General features: G+C 54.1%; 1 protein-coding gene across 2 annotated transcripts in view; it reads left to right on the top strand.

Moving 5' to 3' along the window:
• The first annotated feature begins 414 nt into the window (after positions 1-414).
• Positions 415-21,308, top strand: part of LOC122388510 (equilibrative nucleoside transporter 1-like) — a 57,013-nt gene continuing 36,119 nt past the window's right edge. The window contains exons 1-4 of one of the 2 annotated variants that reach the window (XM_043379675.1): positions 429-610; positions 1,126-1,195; positions 6,850-7,048; positions 15,160-15,405. In XM_043379675.1, the coding sequence (XP_043235610.1) occupies positions 1,159-1,195; positions 6,850-7,048; positions 15,160-15,405 (482 nt within the window). In that variant the 5' untranslated portion in view covers positions 429-610; positions 1,126-1,158. Of the gene's footprint in view, positions 611-1,125; positions 1,196-6,849; positions 7,049-15,159; positions 15,406-21,308 lie in introns of both variants that reach the window. The other variant, XM_043379676.1, reaches the window with a different exon arrangement.

Here is a 21,308-nt window from a genome sequence, read left to right on the forward strand (position 1 = left end):
GCTTAGAATCGAATTGTAAACATAAGGTTTCGACCAGATTGAGAACTAGAATGAGCAACGGTATTTTCCTACTTTTCATTTGTATTTGAAAAAGTTAACATTTAAGGAAACGAAATCTCACATGACAAGTATAAAAAAGGTGTTTTCATCGTTAACTAAATATAAAGCAAAAGTATCTTTTAAGCATAAACCAAAGAAAACTAATTTAGGCTAGATATTATATTGTGAGTTCTTTGACAATATAATTGGTACATCGATGATACACCTGATACGCTTTTCAATCATACAATTTCAAAGAAAACTTAGTTGAAAATTATTCTGAGCCATAATATAAAAAAAAATCAGCAACAAAACTCCTGTGTCCTAGTATATACTAGTAAAATGTTGATAAATCAATACAACAACGGCGCACCTGATACAGGCTGGCGCACACGGCTAGCGGGACTTGTTTTGGTGGCCGCCCATTTGCGCCGTCTGCTGTGGTGGTGTTGGGTGCGCGGTGTTGTGCTCTCCGATTGTGTGCGGAAGGGCTGTGACCGTGTGTAATAACCAAAAATAAATCGCGTAGGGAGTGAGGTGTCCATCCGTGGCTACCAAACTTGTCCGCAAGGTGCGTTATGTGTGCTAGTGAAGTGCGATGTCAGTGTCCGCTGTCATGTCAATGTGGCACATGCAAGCTGAAGTTAATTTCCGGTGTTTGATTCTTTCCCGCTTCTTTGCTAGTTGTCAATTGTCATACTGTTGGTTGTTGTAGCCTCAGTTCACGACAGTCAATATCTAAAGTTATATGTATCATGGGACACGCGGCTATACCAATATCGGCATCGAATCCCACATATCAATATCCGTCTCAGACTCTCAGTCTGCTATTATCCCGTGCTATCCATGCCCCTAGCCTTTTTTGCTTATGTACCTACGATGTGAATAAGATATCGATTTATTTCCAGGTCGAGTTAGGTATGAGTGATCGTACGGTGTGTTTCATGTGAATAAGTCGTATTTATATGAGTCGTATGTATATCTTAAGGGATGATCGTTAAAAAATAAACTCACAACGTTTTATTCCGAATATGACAAAAACAAATATTAATAGGAGTTATAACAGTACCTTATTTTCGTTTCCAGGTTCAGCATTTGTAAGCAAGGAGAGTCACAAATATGAGAACTAAATACGACTTGGATGCATCCAGAGAGGGTGAGTTTGAGAAACACACCGCTGCCACATGTTATCCGTAATGCTGCGGCACGGGACGTGATCTCAGAAGCTGCTCCTGCCACCCTACGACCTACCATCCTCTCCTCTCAGGCTCTCGCCTTGCACCTTTGGCTTTCCGCTGTCTTCCCGCTGCTACCAAGCTTCCATTCCACTCGTTTATTTCTAGAGCCGTATCACCATCTCTCCTACTTATGTCGAGAGAAGCTTTGTCTTATCTCTCGGTTGTGTTTGGATAGATCTGCACCGTCATCCATTTGTCTGGAGCTGCGCCGTCATTCCTTCTTTTGTGTGTTACCTATGTGTATGGGCTTGTCTCAGAGAGGTTGCCAAAAGTTTAGTCTTGAAACTCTTGTCACCATCATCCGTTTGTATCTCGACCCGTTCAGCACCCCCCCCCCCCCATCTGTGTGCCTGGAGTCGGCGCGGGCCCCGTTCCGGTTGGCAGTGCAGCCAGACCCGCCTGTCAGCCGTCTGTGGATCTGTTCGCTGCCACCTGCTGCTGCCAGCTCACATTGTGTTCGGACCGGTGTCAGACACATCGTTCAACGGCCTCCGTCAGTCTCCGATACACGGGCATGGGCGCCGCCACCGGGGGGGACGGGGGGGACGCGTCCCCCCCACTCTCAGAATGGAAGGGGGACGTCCCCCCCAAACTCATTACGGAGCGAGCGAAGCGAGCGTAGTCTTTCGGGAAATTTCTGAATTCTGAGTATGAGCGGCCGGCCGTGGTCATGCTTTTGCGAGACTTATATCTCAGGAACCACTTGACTTATTTACATGCGGTAATTTTTGTAGGGTAGCTTCATTCCTTCTAACAAGCATTGAACTATTCTCGATGCATGTGGGTGACCCATTATGCACCTGCCACGTGAAAAACGAAGAGGTCAGTTTTATAACAATTATAATATCTCCGTAACATACTGGGCCGATTGCGCTGAAAGTTGGCATGTAGGTAGGCACCCACTAGGCAATGCATATCCTTGACCATGTGCCACAGTTGGGGGTTGCTGCTGCACGTGCGCACATGCAGGGGTCGATTCCAGATCTCGAGAACGGCTGAACCGATTATGCTGAAAGTTGACACATGGTTAGGGAGTAGGGACCGGTTAGTAGGGTGCAGTGCACAAGTTGGTTGGAGGTACCCCCTCGCAATTTCGTACGTGCAAGGCCCACCCCTCGCTCGCTCCGTTGGTCGCCCCAAAAGGCGTTTTACTAGTTGTTTTCCTACTCGAAATTTGATTAGGCCCTTCGGTCCAATGAGACCATTTCAGAGCGGGAGGATGAAAGAATCAGTGGGAGACATTGGTCTGGGCAGCCACGCCAGTGAGCCACTTGGGCTGAACCCGACCAATTGAACAGGCAGCCCAGCCCACTGGCACTCACTGCACCCGGCAAAGGACTATAGCTCCAGTGGAGCCATTCCCGCATGGGATAAAGTTGCCCGTCCAGCCCGGAGCAGGGGATCGCGGCGTGGAGGAGAAGGATTTGACTGTCCTGAGGATGGAAGAGATCGAACGGTGCCGAATCTGAGAGGGTCCAGGAGGTTTAGATACTCAGTATATGGGGTATGGGCCTACATGCATTGGTCTGACCCCTGCCACCTCGGCCAACAAAATCTCCAGCTCTTATCCGACCCGTCATCGCGGAACTGCCGATTTTTGATATCGTGATCAACGTGTGTCGCATAACACGACTGGCAGAAAACGGGCATAATATATTTCGTCTAACTAGCCAAGAGCATGATTTTAAACCAATCCGACCTCGGAGTCAAAATCCGAACAATTTCGAAGACTTCAACTCCGACTCTGGCCAAAACTTTCACTCCGACTAATTTCGGCTCCGACCCCACAGTTCTGCAGTCACACTACACTAAATTTTCAGCTTCTAAGAAATAAGCTATACCTACCGTTGACAGGACCACAAAACTTTGAGGCGACTTGACTACTTGACTTGGTGACCTGACCTAAAGTTTTCTGGTATCAAACTTGTTAAACGGGCTGCAAAATTCGTATTTTGGAGCAGTTTTGCCTGATGTTTTTTTGCCAATTTTCGCGGCGCTTCGCGCCGATTCATGCACAAACCAGAAAGAGAGATTGTAACTATACAACGCCTCCTCCCCCACGCGGGTATGCATCCTATGCAATATGCATTACCGATCAGATTAGTGGCATACATCAGCAATTATACCCTGATAGAACACTAGAGGCTTTGCCGTGTCAAAATTGAATCGGACATCAGATGTGTATATAGGTAGGTACTCGGTGGGAATTCGGTCTCGGGACTATTAAAGGAAATACCTAAACTACTTTCCTCAAACCAGTTGTTTTGCCACAGGTTTATGAGTCTTTATGCTTAAAATGGTCAGGAAATAACATAATGAATATTTGCAAAAGGATTTTATTTTTATTCTTACATAAGAAGTTAAGAACCAATTACCGTCTTTCGTAGATGCCTGATATTGCAGCGGAAGCTGATTACGCGTTGGCCAATCATATAACGTAGTTCAAACCAGCTGAATGCTGATTGGCTGGTATTTTTCCGTAAGGGAATGGATTCCTCGGCAAGGGTCTTCAAAACCTAAGTCTTCAAACCTAAAATCGATACCGATATCTTTGGCTAGGGTGATCGTTGGGCCATAAAAGCTCCTGATTTGTTCTTGTCTCAGCTCAGGCTACAAAACACCCAATGTTAAAAGTGGCATATTTGCTTTAAACTTTGAATGCATCGGGCCGAAAAAGCCACGGTAAGAATGCCTACTTTTGGGTTTTCAGTCGGTCAGTCCGTCCCCCCCAGTCAAAAATCCGTGGCGGCGCCCCTGTACACGGGGCGCTATATGGGCGTTTGTGGTTCGCTTACGACGCAAGATTGTAAGAGTTCCCACATGTTTTATGTATTTCCCACACCTCATCCGGTCTAGCCCCACCGTACCCGTACACTTTACCAGATCTGTTTCGCATTGCCATTAGTTCCTGTGTTGGCTATTTGGGGGGTGACCAGAGCCCATCACGGCTCCGTGTACCAGCTATCACGGCTCCGTGTCCCAGGTCCAGAAAGGCTGGATACTCCAAATCCCTTGAAGCGTTGTCCTCCTATCCTATACCACCCAATATAATTTAGCTCTCGGTAACCCGTAAACGTGCAATGTGCAGTCACACCATGGAATATCCCATGGCCATATAGCCTCAAGTCGCGCCGTCTGCCCTATATTCATCCCATACCCTTTGAGCTCCGCTCTGTTCCGAGGACGGAGGAACCATCTCTTGCCGAGTCGGACCGTCACGTGTCCTCTGTTCCCCAAGCTGCCGGCCGGGGCCGTTATGCAGCTATCACCGGCAGACCATGTCGGATGACGTCCGCAATGGTCGTTACCCGTCGGACTATCGTGTCCATTCCGCTCAGAATGGTGATGTTTGGCACCGTGATGTCTCGAGTCTCATTTCGGCTAGCTGGTCGTGGATGGCATTCCTGCTTCCTTTATCGTCGGCCGTGTCGTGCATGGACAGCGCGATACATCGGCGTTGATGGTAAACGTCCTGCGCATTTGTGGATGTTGGAGGTGGGAAGGAAGGGAAGTTGATTGGCTAAGCACGCCTAAGCTTTCCAAGTCTGAAAAGTCTAATATATTCAAAAGAATATCTTTAAAGCATCGAAACAATGCATATTCAGCGGGACTATTTTTCCAAGTCGCTCTTCATCTGAGTGTGAAGTTGCGCGCAGCTGAGCCGAGTCGGACCCTCGCTGGACGACGTGGCAGGAGTCCCACTCCGTCAGTGGTCGCGCTCCGCTCCTGTAATGGTCGCGCTCCGCTCTGTGAAACGGTGAAGGATGACGGCAGGCGGCGCCGGCACCTTGCCAGCAGTCCGCTCAGTGCGACATGGGACGGTCAGGAATGGTCCGCGGCGGACTGGAAACCGGCGACGGTATCAGCAGCATCGCCGTGCAGTCGTGGAGCTGCGCTATGAGTGGGAATGTTTGCATGTTGTGCCGACCAACGCCCAGGGATTTTCGTTTCTTGGAGCTAGCTTGGAGCTGAACTCCCTCGGGAAGGGCCACACACGACGGCAGTTCAGGGAGGTCAATCTGGACAATTAGTCATTTCGCCTCCGGTTATTGGACACAAGACTAATAGCCGATGCGGGCGTCGAAGGCTAATCATCATTTACGTCATGAGGCACGTCACTAATCGATATTGACATTCGTGGCGTGCCCCAAACCGGTGCGGTGCCCGGGCCGTTTTAGGACATTCGCCACAGGGCGGTTTGATGAGCAATCAGTGCTTTGACGATTCCAAACTTTGCTGAAATTTCATCTCTTGCGTATGTAGGCAGGTTCAGGAGTCAGGATAGTTATTAAAATAGCTTTCATTCAGTTTAATGAGCGGAAAGTGACGCGTGACTGCGATGCTTGGGATCGGGCTGTCGTTGAGATCAGTCATTTTCATATAGTGCCGCCTTATATGTTCGATCATAGCTCGATTTCGATCCTTCCGCAATGAATGGGTAGGTATGAAATAAGAGGGTTATAACATCGGCATGTTGTGTACCAGGCAGGTGTTGAGGATACCTATGTACTGTGTCGACTACCAATTAACAAGAGGTTATACTTGATTGATGGGCTTGCATCACTTCCGGCACATGCTCATCCATGATCAGTCACTGTTTTGGCAATAACTGGCCCGGCAGACAAGTCTGTGCAGATTTTATTGATGTGGAAACTATACCCACATTTTATCATGCTCGCTTCGATACCTCAGCGGACGTTGTTGAGGGCCGATTGTATTTACCGATCGTCTGACTGAAGGGCTTTCCACTCAGTGCATCAGTGTGATTGCAGCATGGCTCAGTCATGCCTATAGTCTGTTCCATATCAACCTTGCAGTCGGAGTTTCTTCGGCAGATCGCTCCTCCGCTCAAGAATTTGTGCTTAAAATGTATGAGCTGTATATACAGAAATCACGCACTGTTTTCAGGAGGGTACTTCGGCTGCAAGCTTGAAACGGAACAGAGTATACATATTTGTCTCATCACTGCATGCCTTATTTATCCTCCATTCCTGTTGAATTGCTCTGATGACTTGGAAAGGTAAGAGAAGATTCTGAGGTTTACCGCTTTCTACTGATAGTGGGTTGATTCGATGAAATGTCAATTGTGTGTGGTTATGTTTGCCAAATGTATCTTCGACGGCTCTGTGTGATTTACTGTGTTGGATGCGGTGACTGTGCCAACATCGGGTTGATGGGTGTTGATGGGTGTGTACGTACATAAACTTGAAGAGTGCCCGTGCCTGTTAATGTATGTAAATTGTAACGATGAGTGATGACTGCAAACCTTTACCAAATATGGTATTGATGTGTTCCTCAAACGGCGCTATGCACTTTTATCTCTAAGGTAACCTCTAATTTTACCCCGAAACATGCCTAAATTCGCATTTGAAAATGCACTCTGACTCCACCCTTTGTAAAAAACGACCTGACTTCGTCTTTAGAGCTGACCTGTGACTCTCTCTCTCTCTCTCTCTCTCTCTCTCTCTCTCTCTCTCTCTCTCTCTCTCTCTCTCTCTCTCTCTCTCTCTCTCTCTCTCTCTCTCTCTCTCTCTCTCTCTCTCTCTCTATCTCTCTCTCTCGACACCCCCAGGTGACCGGAGTCAACTATCGTCCGAGAGTCACCCGTTCGTTGACCCGGCATCCGCGCCGCGTCCTCTGGTGTACACGCCTCGTGACGAGCCGGTCAAGCTGAGCCCCGCGTGGGAGGCTAGCAACGTTCCGCCCGAGCAGCTCAACTTTCTGGACGTGACGGCGGAGAAACTGCCGGACGACGAGCCGCCCCACGACAGGTGAGGACAGAGCAGGGTGGTGGTGTGTGGTGTGTGGCGGTAGTCGTGGTGGTGTGGTCGTTTTTACAGGCAGTCGGGCTCGGAGCTAGGTAGATTGCGAGTGGTGATATGGACGGTATGAGACGAGGACGAGAGCAGCATCAGTTTGTCACGTTGTATAGGCGATCTTGCAACAGATCGAGCAGCAGTTTACAAGCGTTTTGGACTTTCTCAGCCGTTAGTGCGGCGACAACGGAACATCGCGTCGTACATTTCACCGTGTTGTCTGAGGGGCATTAGCCTCACAGTCGCAGAACAGTCATAAACTCTTTCCCCGTAATGTATTTTCGTAACGTGTATGGCGAGCACATTCTACAAACAACGTCTAGGCTTTTCGTTCTGTCAGCCCAAACCACGGCTCTTTTCACCGCTAACGCTCGGTTTCTGAACACAAATACCTCTCAGCTGCAATAGGCTGCCGGGCGGGAACATTTCCGGGAGGATTTACAGAGCCATATGGCTGTCGGGCTCTGAACGGCCGCCTCTGTAGCTCGGTTTCTGGGGCCGTTTATCCCACGGTGCGCTCGTGGTGGCTCGACCAGCGATACCTAGCCGCCATCATCTGTGTGAGCGGCCGCCGAGCCCGCCTTCCGTGCCCGATTTCGATCGCGATTTCGATGCAGGCGCCTTGGCGGCCAGGAAAGTCGTCACGCAAGCTTAGGAGCCGCGGTCATTGAGGCCATGCGGGAAGCCCGTACTGGGAAATGAACATGAACAACAAGGGACGTCAAGGTGTGTTAATTATTACTTAATTTGGTCCTTGTCTAGTATAAATGTGCTCTTCCGAGTTATGTGGACACATTTGCATGTTTGGTTTTGTTAGACACAAATGGCATGCATACTTCTCGTATTGTGGGCACCATAACTCGTTCGCCCAATGCGCGTCTTACTACAGTTAGGTTTGCTGTGAGTTTTCTGCAACAGCTCGTTCCCTTACCACCAGCGTATGAGCGTCGGGTGTTAGGCAGCTCAATTCAGAGGATTCTGCCGCCGGCCGGGCTGGCCCGCGATTCGACTGGCCCGTCACCCGACCGACTCATGGCCGGCCCGAGGACGGCACGTCACTGAAGGAAAGTGCCGTAGCGGACCGCCCAGAGTCCGCAGCGGGTCGGCGGAGTCCGCAGCGTGGCGGCGGAGTCCGCAGCGGACCGGCGAGCCGGCGGGCGAGCGACGGTCAACGGTCCGTCCCGCTCTGACGGCCATCAGCCGCTCCGGTGGACCGGCGGACCGCCCTGGCTGACGCGGTCCCGCTGCCTGGCTAGGCCCGCTCACCGCTGCTGTAGTAAATACCGCTGTATGTGGCCATGTAGCTCCTATAACGCTAGCCAGCCCACGCCGCGTCGCGCCGGGTCCGTCGGTGGGCGGGCGGGCGCGGCGTCGCGCGGCGCTCGGCTTTGGCCTGCCGCGGTGGAACACGTCAGCCCGCCCCTAAATGAGACAGCACCGGCGCGGTGTGGTGAATGGGGCACGGTGACGGGCCGTTCGGACCCAACAGCCGTTCAACTGTTGAACTGGAATTGAGGGTCGATGACGACTTGGCTGCCGGCGGCCCATTGAGCTGTAAAAGCTCGCTGTTGAAAGTGTGAGCTCAATTCGGCTGCGGCCGACGGTTGGTGCGAGGTCTGAATGTCAACCGACGCGACAGCTGCTGCGGCGAATGGTCGGCCGAATTGTCGATGGCTTCGCCGTCCTGACAGATCGGCTCGGTCTCTGTCTGGGAACATCACGCCGTTGAAGCGACGCACTGATTGTCCGCAGTTCAAAGGGTCGGACAAACACAGCCGTCACTTGTTGCGACGTCGTGAACGTCGAGAATGACAATAGGCGAGGAGTTGGGGCGGTGAACGTCGTCCGACGACCACAAAAAGCGGCAAGTTGCATGCATTGCAAATGTAGAGCGGCGCCTTCATTTCGTGGCCTTGAAACTCGTGTTGTTGGCTGGTAAGCGTGCTCTAGGCCGTCGCAAAACAAAGAATGACGGATGGGACGATGCGGACGACTTTATTGGCCAGGCGACGCAGCAGACAGGTTCACTGACAGATGTGAGTTTCCCAGAACAGAGAACGTTTAGAGCTGGGCGGCTTTGGTTGTCGGGACTTGGACGCGCCGCCGGCGCTCGACCAGCGGAATGATAATGTGTCAACGTCATGTCACAAAATCTTAGGTCGGAAAGGGAAGATCAAAAGATGCTTTTCAGGGTTAAGTGTCGTATTTGTGTGTCGCATCAAAGCGAGGAAACAGTCAGAAATGTAGACGATGCAGTGGATCTCCTTTGAATGGGAGTGTGCTATTGCAGATCGTGACAGATCTCTGCTGTGGAATGTCGTCTGAGGAAGATCTCGCGTCGAAATGGTCCTCATTTCAAACTTCCGAGATAACTTTTGGCGGAGTTTCCTCCATGTCAAGGGGATTCAAATTCATCTCAAAGAGAGGTTCATTCATGACTGGTACGACTCTGAAGTTGTCAGATGACTCCAAGTCTATTGCATCCCGACCACCCCAAAGTTGCTTAGCTGGTCGTCAAGTTGTGTGTGCTTTCAGACTAAGTTTCTGGCCAGGTAGTCGGACTGAGCCGAGTCGTACCGCTGAAGGCTGTCGGCACCCGTAACGGGCCGCTAGTCGTCTGCCACAGGTGTTCCGTCGCGTCCCGGCCCGCCGTCTGGTGTACCATGCCAACAGGCCGTGACATCCTCCCCCACCCCACCCGCCCCGCCCCCGGCGGATAGACGCGGCACGTGGGCCAGCGCCGGGAGGGGAGGGGAGGAGGTCATTATGGCCAGCGATTGTTGACCCGAGAGCGGCGGGACACTCGACTTACCGATGATTCAACATTGGCAGTACTCGACCACTGATGACTCAACATGGGAGCACTCGACGTCCGGCGTTGGCCGCCCATCGGGGGTTAGATTGGGACTCGGTGGTACTTGAAGGATAAGTCAGCAATACAGCTGTTCAATCGCAGCGAGCTCTTCCGACGTGACTCGATAAACTTGACGTGACTCTGCAATGACTCGGTATGGCACGCTCGTCGTAGCTCACTCCTGCACGCCCCCATTTGAAGAGTAACAGTCGCTATCCGTCCGTGACAGCTCGTGACGGCAGAGCGATAAAGCGGCGGAAGAAGAGCAGTGATTGGCCACGTGCGTCACGCTACTCCCCTCCTCTCTCCTTCCCATGTCTTCTACTCCTCCCTCTCTCCCGAGTCGTCGACCCATGGCGCCCTCCGACACAGCTGGCTGCTTCCGCGTGGCCTCTTGTCGACACCGCCGGACCGACGCGGCGGGGCGGGGGTGTCAGCTGAGTATTGATTGTCACGTGATGCTCGTCGGCGCCGACGCTGTGCCGACGGACGCCGGCGCCGGCGCCTCGGAGGAGCCCCACGTGGACTGTGGTCCCGTCAGTACCGGCGGCGCGCCGGTCAGGTGGGCCGTGCGGGGTCACGGAGGGTTTGTGCGCCGACTTGACCTGATCTGACCTGACTTGACCTGGGTTGTAAGTTCCTGGCCTGTCCCATCCTGTCATTATTTTCTGGCAGGACACGCTCTGCGTCGATATGACCGAGTTTGACCTGGCTTGTCCCGACCTGACCTGACGTGCCATTTTCTGTGTTTATATTAGCTTATCCGTCCTGAGCGATGATATCCTGCCCTTCCATTTCCTGAACTGTCCTTCGTCCTTCCCTTTTCTGCCCTGTAATAACTTTCAAGTCACCCTGTTGTGCTCTGAGTTCCCGCTATATTAGTCCATCGATAGTGCTAAGTCATACCTCGGCGCCGCGCGTCGCCCAAAGTGCGTGCGTCTGCGTGTGTTTGTGTTTGCGCGGCGCGGTAGGTCGGTCGGTGTTTGCGGCGTCGAGTGCGTAGGAGGGCGTGGGTGTTGGCGGAACTGAACCGCGGGGCACCGGCGCCGTCCCGCTCCCGTCAGCGGACGGCGGACGGTGGGCGGTGGGCGGTGGCTGCGCCGAACAGCTGGTGGCTATCGGGGGCAGTGGGCGGAGGGCGGCCGGGGGCGGTGAGACCGGGTCAGCCACCTGTGTGCCGTCTCCGCGGTGTATGATGACCCCGGCGCCACCAGCCTGCCACGCCCCGTGTCCATCTGTCTCGGTACTCTGTCTAGCTGCCACTCCTCTGTCATTCATCACTCTCTCTCTCTCTCTCTCTCTCTCTCTCTCTCTCTCTCTCTCTCTCTCTCTCTCTCTCTCTCTCTCTCTCTCTCTCTCTCTCTCTCTCTCTCTCTCTCTCTCTCTCTCTCTCTCTCTCTCTCTTTCTCTCTCTCTCTCTCCCCTTCTCCCCTCCCTCCCTCCCTCTCTCTCCATCTATCTCTCACTCTCTCTGCCCCTCCTTCTCCCTTCCTCAATCGTCCCCAGCTGTTCAGGAGGTCTCCACCTTCGGTCATTCGACCCAGCTGTCCTTCCGCTGACCGCTCCCAATATCTGACCTGAATACATATCCACCACAGTAGACACTGGACAGTGCGTGGCAGCGCCTCATATTTCCTCACCATTCCCGAACGGCGCCGAGTGTGAAATTTACCGCCCATGGGCAGACAGTTGGCGACTCGTATTCCCATGACCCTCGACTCGGCGCTCCCCGCTGGCTGGCCCTGTCTGCCGCGGCGGCGGCGGCCGGCGGTCTCAAGTTCGGCGCCAGTAGCGCTGCTGCAGTGCGCACAGCGTCAGTGCTGTGCTACCTTTTGCGAGAGGAGGTAGCGTCGTGTGTGTGAGCGTTGTTATAACAGCTGTGCGAGGCGGCGCATTACGCAAGTGCGAGATCGGGCGTGGCGTTTGAGTGTTTCGATGGTCCGGTCGTTCGTTCCTAAACCTTCCTCGCCCTCGCGTGGTCCTGGCTGGAACGACCTTGGCACGAACCCATCCCCTAATGGCGCGTCCTACGGGCGCATTCCGGCGCGCCGGGCGGCATAAGTGGCGCTCTTTTTGCCGCAGTGCGGACGGCGCGACTTTGAAACCGCCCGACCGCCGCGGTGGCGGCAGCTGCGATGCTCGGAGTTCACTGCAGACTGTAGTGCTCTCAGCCGCGACCGAGTGGGCCGGTCGGCCGGCCATGCTCGCTGCTGTCGGACGACCTTGCCCGGGGCCGGCTGGTGACGTCCGACACGGGCTCCCGCTGCAGCCGGACGACTGGGCACCACCGTGCAGTGCGGCCTGCCGGTTTGAGACCGTGGGGCGTGGGCGGTGGCAGTGGGAGGGTGGGAGAGGATGTGGGTACGACGGGCCCGTAGCAAATCTGGCGGTGACTTGTGGCCTGTGAGAATTTTGCAAGGCCATGAAGCTGAGATCGAGGCGGTGGGGGATGGTGGACACTATGTAGACTGAACGCTGAACGGCGGGCACGGCCGGTGGTTCTCCAGCCGCGTCTGGTCTAGCTCCTTCCCACCACTTGCCACCATGGCCCGGCGGTAACTCCCGGCTGGTCCGAGTTATGAACCACTGCGGTCATCCATAACTTATTCTCCCGACCGCTGGGCCACCTGCTCCCGACCGTCTGAACTTACCGGCATCCGATGCACAGCTGGCAGGCGCTGCCAGCCGGCCACCGTACCCTCAAACAGGGCCTTTGTAGAACCAGTCCCCTTGGCACCGGAGGCCGCCGCCTGTCCGAACCTACACCGGACGGCGCGCCTGTGCTCTTTGTAGCCGGCCATTTGGCTGTCGGCGGATGGCGTTCGGTGTTCTGGTTCCCAGCAGTCCAGTCCTCCCCTGCCCTTCCCAGAACAGGGCCGGCGATTTTATGGCGGTCTGGCCTTGGGTCCCACCGCTCTCCCTGTGGTCCCCCTGAGAACGACGATGTCCCTAGGCTGTATAACATGTGGTCCAATCTCGCTCCTTCCTTGCGCTTCTTCTTCAGCCATGAGGTATACTGGCTGTGTCTGGTACACATTTAGCCCATGAATGATTCTATTCTTTGTCGTTATGCATATTTCCTACTTATATATTTCGATTTTATTTAGTAGTATACCTTATTTATTTTTTTATCTTGTAGCTATTTATATCTTTACCGGCTTTATGGCTTCGTCTCCCGGATCGATTCCCGTATCCATTTTCGTCCTTCCGCCTGGCACCTACCTTCCCTTCTTTCTCCGCCTATCTGAACCCTCGTAGGGCTTCCCCTTCCCATTCCTTTCTGACCCGACACTGTCGTATGCGTATCAGGGTGGTCGTGGCGCGCTTGTAACAGCACCCGTCTCCCTGTCGTGTACCCGCCAGGTACCGCAGACAAAAAGCTTTTACCCGTACGCCATAATTGTACTAGTTTCAATGGTGGAGCTACTTTTGTGAAACACCAACATTCTCTCCCTTCCTCTTTCTTTCCCTCTCTCCATCTCTTTCCTCTCTCCCTCTCTTTCCTCTCTCTCTCTCTCTCTCTCTCTCTCTCTCTCTCTCTCTCTCTCTCTCTCTCTCTCTCTCTCCCCCTCTCCTTCTCCATCTCCATCCCTTCTCTCTCCCCCCTCTCTCTCTCTCTCTCTCACTCTCTCTCTCTCTCTCTTCCCGCCGGAAACAGCTCTACCTGCTGCTGAGTCATGGCTGTCTGCTCCTCACTGAATGATAATAGTCCGTTAAGAAAGAGGGGCGTGCCAACAACCTTAGAAGGGCCGACTATTCCAATTCCACACCCTCTCCCGACCATCTCCCCATTTAGCCTTCACCACTACATTCCCCTCTCCCCACTCTCTCTCTCTCTCTCTCTCTCTCTCTCTCTCTCTCTCTCTCTCTCTCTCTCTCTCTCTCTCTCTCTCTCTCTCTCTCTCTCTCTCTCTCTCTCTCTCTCTCTCTCTCTCTCACTCTCTCCGCTCTCTTTCCCTCCCTCTCTCGCCCATCTCATCTCCTATATTCTATTCATCTCCCTCTCAGTCTCTCTCCCTCCCTCTCCTCGTCTCTCCCCTCTTTCCCTCTCTCCCCATGTAATAACCAGCTTCCCACTCGCGCGTCGCGCCTCTCCTATCGCTCAACATCCGGCGGCCGTTTGATCCCATCACCTTTATCAATGGCGCCCTTCCAGCGGATGGCCCTGATTGGCGGCCCAGTCCTCTGTCCCCCCGAGAGCAGGGGCGGGGCGGAAGGGGAGGGCGGCGCCCCGTGACGATGGCGGCGTCGGTCGGGTTGTTGTGTTGCATCCTGCTAGCCGCGATAATCTTTCGTCGGGGCTGGTGAAATCATTGCGGCCCTCCTCGGAGACCCCCACAGCGGCAGGGGTGGTGGCGGCGGTGTTCAGTTCTGCACAGTGCATCCGGTCGGGTAGGATGTGACTTGTGAGAGACTTGGCAGTCATTGCTGGTAGAGCCAGCCTCCAGCGTTGTCTGCCGCTTCACTGCTGTCTGGCAGTGTATCTGTCAGTATCTGCCGCTACCCGGATATCTATCAGTATCTGCCGCTACCCGGATATCTGTCAGTATCTGCCGCTTGGTATCTGCCAGCCTGCCAGAGGCTGACGACCGGACCAGCTGACCGCCCCCGCTCCCGCCCGGGGATGGGCCGGTCGGCCCGACGCGCCAGATCGATCAAAGCGCAGCGCCGCCGCCGCCGCCGCTAGCGTCGCCGACGGCGGCACACTTGTGGGCGCGTCCGCGCGAGCGACGCTGCCGACGCGGCGTGTCTCGACGGGCCGGACCAGTCGCGGTGCGGTGGACGCTCGGAGGAGGGGGAGAAGGGTGGCGTGGCGACGCGCGGTGGTGCGTTTGGGAGGCTTGCTCAGTTTGGGTGAATTGAAGTGACTAAGTGCCTGTCGTTCCGACCAGATGACCCGCTGGTTGACCTCTAATGACCTCTCTTTTCCGCAGCGATCCCAATACCCAAGAACCCAGGTAACCCAGGAACCCAGTACCCAAGTAACCACCTATCCTTTACCCTCAGCGGTACTCAGTGAAGCAGTGGTGACTGATTAGACAGCATCTCGTGTGCTTGCGGTAACCTACTGATGACCCAATGACAATAACAAGTGACTTGACCTCAGCGCCGCGCCAGTGACCGGGCAGTGACCTCAGTGACCGGGCGGTGACCTCAGTGACCGAGCGTGACCTCGGTGACCGGGCAGTGACCGCCGGTGTCGGTGCCGCAGCGCCATGGTCTCCGGCGTCAGCTGCGCCGGCGGCGGCGGTGCCGATGGCGAGGCGGCGCCGCTGGCCAGCACGGAGGACCTGAGCGGCTCGGCGCTGGGCACCCCGCGCACCCTGGTGCGTCAGCAGCCGCCCAGCCGGCCGCCGGGGCCGGCTGCGCGCGGCAGGGACGTCTCCAAGCGCATCTACGATCAGATGCGTCTCGGAGAGGTGGAGCAGCTGGAGCTACAGGAGGAGCCGACCGACTCGTGAGTGACCAGCGCTGGCGCGCGGGGCTTCTCAGCTGCGGCTCGCCGGCTGCTGCCAGAGCAGCTGCGGCAGCCAGCTGCTCTGTAGCGTAGCGCGGTGCCCCGCCCCGCCCCCGCCGGCGGGCGTCGGGCTTTGGCAGATATGCATCGTCGGGGTGCCAGATATTCGCTAGCTCATTGCCAGGTGCTTCCAGGCGGCGCTGCTCTGTCGAGCGGCGGAGTCCTCTCGCCCTCTCCCCGCCGCTTCCCGGGGGTGTTGTCCCGCGCCGCACAGCGCGCCCGCAGCGCACGAGAGCTACTCGTTATCGTCCATTAACTCTGTGCCGTGCTGCAGGGGCTCTGGCATACTTTGTCTTGTCGGTCGGTCGGGAAGAGAGGTCTGTTTGGGCAGTCGCTTGACCGTGTCGGGGCACCGCTGCGGCTTTTCTTCGTAGTGCTTGTTGCTTTCTGTAGTTGTGCTAGGCAGGTGAGCGACGTTCGGCTGCAGCCGTGTATGCGGCGTGCCGGACGTTCCTCTGTAAACTCGAAACCAGAACTGATTTCATCACAGGGCTATGTGTGTCGCCCGAGGGTCTCTTTTAACAGGGGCGAGCTCCCTAACCACTAACGAGTAGCTGCTATAAACACTGATTCATCGCAATGGAACGTTATCGATTGTCAGGCACATGTTGCGTAATCGCATGACATCATGCATTCAGCCTTTCATTCGTTAGTAAAGCTGACTGTGTTTTATTGATAGTCTCCGTTAATTACGGCTGGGTTAGGCTGGTGTCTTGTTAGTAATTCCTTCTAGATTATTGCGTCGGGCTAGGGCTCTTATATGTAGTAACCCCATCAGACGCTTTCTCGCCGGTACACTACCATCAGCAGTTTGCCTTCCCGCCCAACAGCCCGCTGTTTATTTGTGACTCCGTCCGCTAACGGAGGCGGTTTACAGAGAGGCCGCTGACTGACATGGTACGCCACGGCAGCAGGGCTCCGCCTCCGGCGATATGGAGCTCGCGTGAAAGGACTGCCGTGCATACTGCCCTGTAGAGTGCTAGTGGAAACCGTTGGGCACAGTTACAATACCGTTAGCTATGGCTGGGCCTGGGAATGTAAATTTGACGGTAGCTGTGTGCAGCTAACGACGAAAGGACTGAAATTTTCCGCATAGCGTCAGCTATGGAGAACGTGGTAGTCACTGTCCAAGGATATTGGTGCAAGTGGCTAAGAAATGTGGGAACTGTAGAAAGGGAACCAGTATCTGCTACAGGGTTTTTACTTAGTTTATCTGCTACAGCCATGGGTCAATGTTTGTCAGGCAAGGTCCGCTTCAAGCCCGTCCGACTTGTTACTTCAGTAAAGTAGCAATATCTCCTCCAGGCACGATCTGCTTGAATCGAATTTCAATGCAGCATCAAACCCGCTGGTCTCTTGGCCTGCCATCCCGTCCTCATGCCCGACATTACTGTGCCGTCTGCCACTAGATTAAACTTGGACACATAATCACAGTCGGGTTGGGTTTCAAATTGAAACAGCCGCCGCGTGCTGGTCCTAGCTATCTCTGTGCCACAGGAATCATAATGATGTTACTTGCCAGACCCTCTGTTCCTAGTAGACACATTTGCTGGTTCGTCAGATGGTGCCAATCAAGGCCCTAAATACAATTATATGGGTGCCAATTATATTTGACACCCAAAATGTTGAGATTCTCTATGGTGTTACAAGTGTCATGCTCTCGACACATGACACCACAGTCCTGCACTATGAGCGTGTCACCACGTGCCAGGTGGTGTCTTATGACGTCCGACAGGACACATGGTCTCTAGCAGGTGTGGGCGTTGCCCGGTCCCTGTGACGTGAGCACACTGGACTCATTAGACGACGGACGAGCGGGGCGGCCACAGGCTGGCGGCTCTCTAGCTAACGAATTTTACCTAATGTATGGTGCGCTGCCGACTGCCGCTGCTGGTGGATTGAATGACCGCTAGGCAATGGGCTGTAGGACGTATGGATATTGGCTGACTGCGGGACAAGTGCAGGTTCTGGGTTTGGTTGGATTTCTGGATATTGTAACTGACTCAACATGGTATAATGGGACATTAGGATGGGATAGATTCTGCCGGTGTAAGGTAGATTTTCACTGATGTCGATGGTTTTGTTAAAACTTCTTTTCGGGCAGTGTATACTGATTTTTTTTTTTGCATTTTTTTTTTCTAGCATGATGTTTTCTGAGTAATGAAGGGGATGTTCCATGTCCATTGCCCATGGGGGTCGTAGGACACTGCTCGCCTGAGTGCCGTGGTATTGCAGTTGTGATCTACGATCGTGACCTTTTGTTTTAGAGGACCCTCGGGCACTGACACCAGTACGGTCGAGGTGTATGTCAGCCGGGATGTCACAAAGAATACACCCAGGGGGCCTTGCCAGGTCAGGTCCCCCGTCCTGGCCATCCGTTCCTTCCGCCTGCTGAAGCTATGCTTCCTAAGGGCTTAGGTAACTATCTAGCTTTTTTCTGAGTTGGTAATAGCGCTTGGAAACGCGACGGTACATCACCCTAATTAATTATCCGTCACCGCATTGCGACAGAGTCACGCACCGGAAATGAGCTGTCCCCATCGGCACTCGGACATCCGGGGTATCCGGCCACACCCAACCTCCCCTCCCCATCCCCCACCCTGAGCCCCAACCCGTACCCCGTCCCTCAGGTCACAGATGTATTGCAGTCGCTACGGGATTAGAACACGATCCCGACACAAACTCATTGGTGTCTTGACCCCTGGCCTCCTCAGACCCCTGGCGCCACCACCCCCCAACACTGCAGCTCTGGAGGTCTGGTGGTCTGGCTCCACTGACTCACAGGGCCCACAGCTCCGAGCATAGCGAGGCTGGGAGGCTGAAGTCGCATTACCGCCGGCGAGATAGCTGATGTCATCCTCAGAATCCGGCTGTAGAGCTCACCGCGGGAAAGGGTTGAGCGTTTGTCTTTCATCTAGGACGGAGGTTGTTCGCTGTTCAGACCATTACGGAAGTTCAGGATGATCTAGTTCTATAGCTGTGAGGGATGCTAGAGATGGGGTGGTGTTTATGTCTGATTAACTGGAATGTTGAACATCATTAAAACTGGCAAACAAAAATGGGGACGCTATTCAGGCTCTGGTGAGTTTGTAATTAGTTTTGCAACTGGGAATGGGATGCCTATGTTATCGCCTATCGGTAATTGGTTCCTTACCAGGGACAGTTGGCTAGTCTATGTTCTGTAGCTACTGAGGCAACGAGCTGCCTCGAGTTTTTATGAATCCGGTTGGGTTTAATTAAACTTTTCTATGTACCCAATTAGCAAGCAAGGGTGTTTGCTATAGCTGAGGACAAGACAAAACTAACTCTCTCGCCATGGAGTCCCGAGTCCCGTCTCGATGACCACAGGTCATGAGAGAGTGGTGCCTCTCGGATTGACAGATTGATCTGGTTCATAGGTGTGGTCGAAGATGCATCGATCATATTGACGGACAGCGAGACGAATTGGTGGGGCCTGCCAGCGTCGGTGGCTCATATATTACGTCAGAGGCCCTTAATTGCTCCTGTTGATTTAATTTTTCACCAAATGCTTCTGAGAAATGTGATTAATTTGTCAATAGCGACGGACCACTTCCTCTAGCACCTTTGCCGAGCGAGCTCGTAATTCGGTATCCCATTCTCTCGAAGCTCAGGAAAGGAGCGTGGTTAAAGGGACTATCCCACCTTTAACATGGGGTTTGAGTTGAGATAGCCAAGTTTGCGGCGAGGTTCAGAAACCACTATCTAGCTAGGTTGCCACCCCCGCGGCCTCTTGGTGTTGAAGAAATTCGTTCCCTTCATTTGAAAATGGGCCTTGTACAAGGCCCTATCTTCAACATGGAGCGACCGTTAGTGTGACGTCACCTCGTTTAGTCATTCTGATTTAAATGGGTTTGTTCGTTGAAAAATCGCTTAAAACTTGGTCTGAACTTTGTTGTGGTGCCTACAGAGTAAAAAGAATCAGCTTTATGACAGTAATGTGGCCTGGGGAAGGAGGTAATTTTGGGCTGTGACGTCACATATTTGAAAGTTTGTGTTTGGAATATGAGAAGCCTAAGATGTTTAATGAAAAATAAATGCCAGAACCGTGTTCCTGGTCATCCAATCTATAAAGTCGGGCACAATTTAACTGGTTTTAACAACATTTTAGAAGGTGGGATAGTCCCTTTAAACAACGTTCCACCCTAGAGAGAAGCTACAGACAGGTGCCATTCTTGCCTATACTTGTCTAAAAACAGCTTACATCTGCATACCGTGGCACACACCAACAGGTGTGTGAGGTGCACTCGCTCCCCTCCCCTGCCTCCCGTGCCGGTCTGACCCTCCTAGACCTAGCTGCACCCACGCGCTGACTAGCGTGCTGCGCCGGGCGTGTGATGACTGGGCGTGCTGCAAAGGGCGTGCCCCTCAGATGGTCATCGTCTCTCTCCGCTCCCCCTCGCACACACCACAGCCGCCGCGCTGTCCGCTGGCTGTTCGCAATTGTGTGCCGTGCAGGGAGGTATGCAGGACTCAGCACTCCTCACGCATAGGCGGAGTCCGGGCTGAACGAGGGCTGAGGGGTGTTTTTATTACACCCGGCGGGGCGTCTGCAGGTGCAGAGGGTGCACGATGCACCCCGCCGGCACCCAGCGGTCGCAGACGGTATCGGGGCGGTCATCTCTACCCACCCCACAGTCAACAGACTCGCTGGAGAGCAGACAGCGTGCTGACCAGACAAGTGGCCAAGAGTGCTGGTCCCGCCCGTGCCGGCTGTCGTCGGTAATGTATGCCGCCTGCGTGCGTGCCCACACCTTATCAGGTGGCCCGTCAGCTGCACGGCAGATTGCAGACACAGGGCGGAGGCCTCGAGACTTATGATGGAGAGGGCGGTCGAGTGGGTCGTATCTGGTCCTCGCAGCACTGGATATGTGACGGGTGATGCCGTCACGAAATATGTGCTGTAAGACACTTGTGGATGAGAGTGGACTAGTCTCGCAGCGAACAATCAGGCCGATTATGCAGTGGCCAGGCAAACTCCTTTACTACCGGTGTCTCTGACTTCTGAGCAGTGACTGCCACACCGTTCCCGGTTGGAAATCTGAGGGTCTGAGCTGAGGGTCGGCATATTTTCATTCCTGACATTCCACCCCGAGGGAGCCGGGCGTGTCGGTCGAGCCAGCCGTGACCAACGAGCTGAGAATGCCCCAGCTGCCCCTCCGTCCGCCCCGCCTGCACACTGAGGTCGCGGTGTCTCGCGCGCCGGGTGCTCCATCGGCACCGCTGGCGTCTAATGGGGTGCCGTGAGCAACCCGTCGGGCGTCTCTCGGTCTCAGCGGGGCGGTAAATGGCTGGCCGGGTCACCTCTCTGCCACATACCCGGAGTGTTTGGCGGTAATCGTATTACCATGTTCATGGCATGGTAGTGGGAGCTTTGCGGGGTATCAATGGGTCACCACATGGCTATTGCATTACGGATGGCCTCGTTTGGCGTAAGAAGACACGCTTTCGATAAATGTGCTGTGGTATCGTGTAGGCGATTCGTCCCTGGTGGTCCTATGACAGGTTCAATAAGCTATCCATCAGGCCGGGCGGGTGTGTATTTAGGCCTCGCAGTAGGCGTAGAGAGGTTAGTCTTCACCAGTTTGGCGTGCGATGAATGACGGCTAGTGGTTGAGGAGGATTAATGGATAAAACCACGCCCATATCGACATCTGTCAGTTGTTTGGTGTTCAAACCTTTCGACAAAGCGGCTCTACAAAGTGTAGCGGGCCCGGTGGCTAGTGGATGCTAGATTCTGTACGGTCACTGGCGGGGGGGGGGGGGTCTGGTAGATATCCAGACCCCCGCCCCCTCCCCCCGGCTGGACCCCCGCTAGCAGCACT

The sequence above is a fragment of the Amphibalanus amphitrite genome, unplaced genomic scaffold, assembly GCF_019059575.1.
Source record: "Amphibalanus amphitrite isolate SeventyFive unplaced genomic scaffold, NRLGWU_Aamphi_draft 000325F_arrow, whole genome shotgun sequence".
NCBI classification, from domain to species: Eukaryota; Metazoa; Arthropoda; class Thecostraca; order Balanomorpha; family Balanidae; genus Amphibalanus; species Amphibalanus amphitrite.